The following is a 1,867-nucleotide window of genomic DNA, read 5'->3' on the forward strand; positions in this document are numbered from 1 at the left end:
TAGGTCCATGAGTCATAAAAGAGCCGAGGTTGCCTACCCCTGGGTTAGAGAATCAGGGAGGAAAGAGGTGAACTAAACTTGCATCTATGTAGTCAAATGAGCAGAACAGGGAAGATGATGGACAAGATTTGAGCATCGCTAGCACGTTGGAAAATCTGTTTCATGACCATTGAGGCAACAGAGTCATCCTTCCCCAAAGAGTCATTTCAAAGTATCCCTAAAGGTAAAGGTAAAGGTTCCCCTGCACATGCGTGCTAGTCATTTCTGACTCTAGGAGCCGGTGCTCATCTCCGTTTCAAAGCCGAAGAGCCAGCGCTTGTCCGAGGACGTCTCCGTGGTCATGTGGCCGGCGTAACTAGACGCCAAAGGCGCATGGAATGCTGTTACCTTCCCACCGTAGTGGTCCCTGTTTTTCTACTTGCATTTTTATGTGCTTTCGAACTGCTAGGTTTATTCTTCAGCCTGGTATTTCCCTTGAGAAACACTTTTATAACATCTGATTATGTCACATTCCTTTACAGAATCTGAGAAGATGCAAAAGAGAATTGTGGTCCTTATTATCTATATTACTGCCTTCCTCGCTGGTCTGCCTTGCAACCTTCTGGCCTGCTACTCCTTCCTGAGGAAAGTACGTCGCAAAGCTGTCCCCATAGATATCCTGTTGCTCAATCTGACCTTTTCTGACCTTTTCCTTCTGATCTTTTTGCCCTTCAAGATGGCAGAAGTCGCCCTAGGTTTCAGATGGCCTCTTCCTTCCATTCTTTGCCCACTGGCAAACTTCTTCTTCTACAGCAGCATTTATATCAGCACCCTGTTCCTCATGGGAGTCAGCATAGAGCGCTATCTGTGTGTTGCCTACCCTGTTAAGCACAAGCTGAACCGCAGACCAACCTACGCAAAAATTGCTAGCCTTTTCTTCTGGTTTTTGGCTTGTTCCCATTGCGGTTGCATTGTCTTCATTGTTCACTACCTCCCTGGGAGTCCATGGAGTCGTGCAAATAATACTACTTGCTACCATGAATTCTCCGGTGAACAGCTTAAGATTGTCCTGCCTTTCCGCCTGGAGCTCTTCTTTGTCCTCTTCTTAATTCCTTTCCTTGTCACTGTTTCCTGCTATGCCAATGTGATCCGCATCTTGAACACCATGCCAAACATTAAGCCCCAGAAGAAGCAAAGGGCCATGGCCTTAGCCGCGGCTACTGTGCTCAATTTCACTCTAGCCTTTGCTCCCTACAATATCTCCCACGTTGTAGGCTATGTGCAGAAACGTAGCCCTCCCTGGAGAACAGAGACATTCTGCCTGACTTCCCTCAATACAGTGTTGGATCCTGTTATTTTCTTCTTCTCTTCCTCCACCATCCGGAGGACATTTACAGAATGTTGGATTGGCATCTGCAACAAACTGCGGAATCATAGATCTGCCTGCTGTCCATGTTGCTGCAGGTCTTGTAGGGGCAATGCCAAAAAAAGAGAAACTGGTGAATTAACTCTTGGAAACCTCCCCAGTATACTGGCAGGATCTAGTACACCCACACCTTTTGGAACCCTTGAACCATCTGTGACATTAGATGGGTGATCACTCAGACGAGTGATCATACAGAGCAGTAACTTCTAACTCCAAAGGACACCTAAGCTAAAAATGATCACAATGTCAAATATATCCAAGCAAGGCTGAAACTTGAAAACAAAATTTCATTTTGAGTGACAACTAATGATCAAATCATGTTTGGAAAACTTGTCTGCTCCTGATTTGCTTGTAGCAATGTTGAGTTATTTTGATTATTGTCGAAGATAAGATTACATCTGCCTATAGATCTCAGACTTTCATGTTTGCTTTTTGGCAAAAGAATCCAAACTTCACAAAGAG

General features: G+C 44.9%; 1 protein-coding gene across 1 annotated transcript; it reads left to right on the forward strand.

Moving 5' to 3' along the window:
• Window positions 1–532: 532 nt before the first annotated feature.
• LOC308671876 (free fatty acid receptor 2-like) lies at window positions 533–1,576 on the forward strand (the record flags this gene model as incomplete). The annotated part of the gene is made up of 1 exon (XM_081334359.1): window positions 533–1,576. One exon carries the CDS (start codon window positions 533–535, stop codon window positions 1,574–1,576), a length of 1,044 nt encoding a protein of 347 aa, XP_081190485.1.
• Between the last annotated feature and the right edge of the window lie 291 nt (window positions 1,577–1,867).

The sequence above is a fragment of the Vipera berus genome (genome assembly GCF_964194415.1).
Source record: "Vipera berus genome assembly, chromosome: 9".
Lineage (NCBI taxonomy): Eukaryota > Metazoa > Chordata > Lepidosauria > Squamata > Viperidae > Vipera > Vipera berus.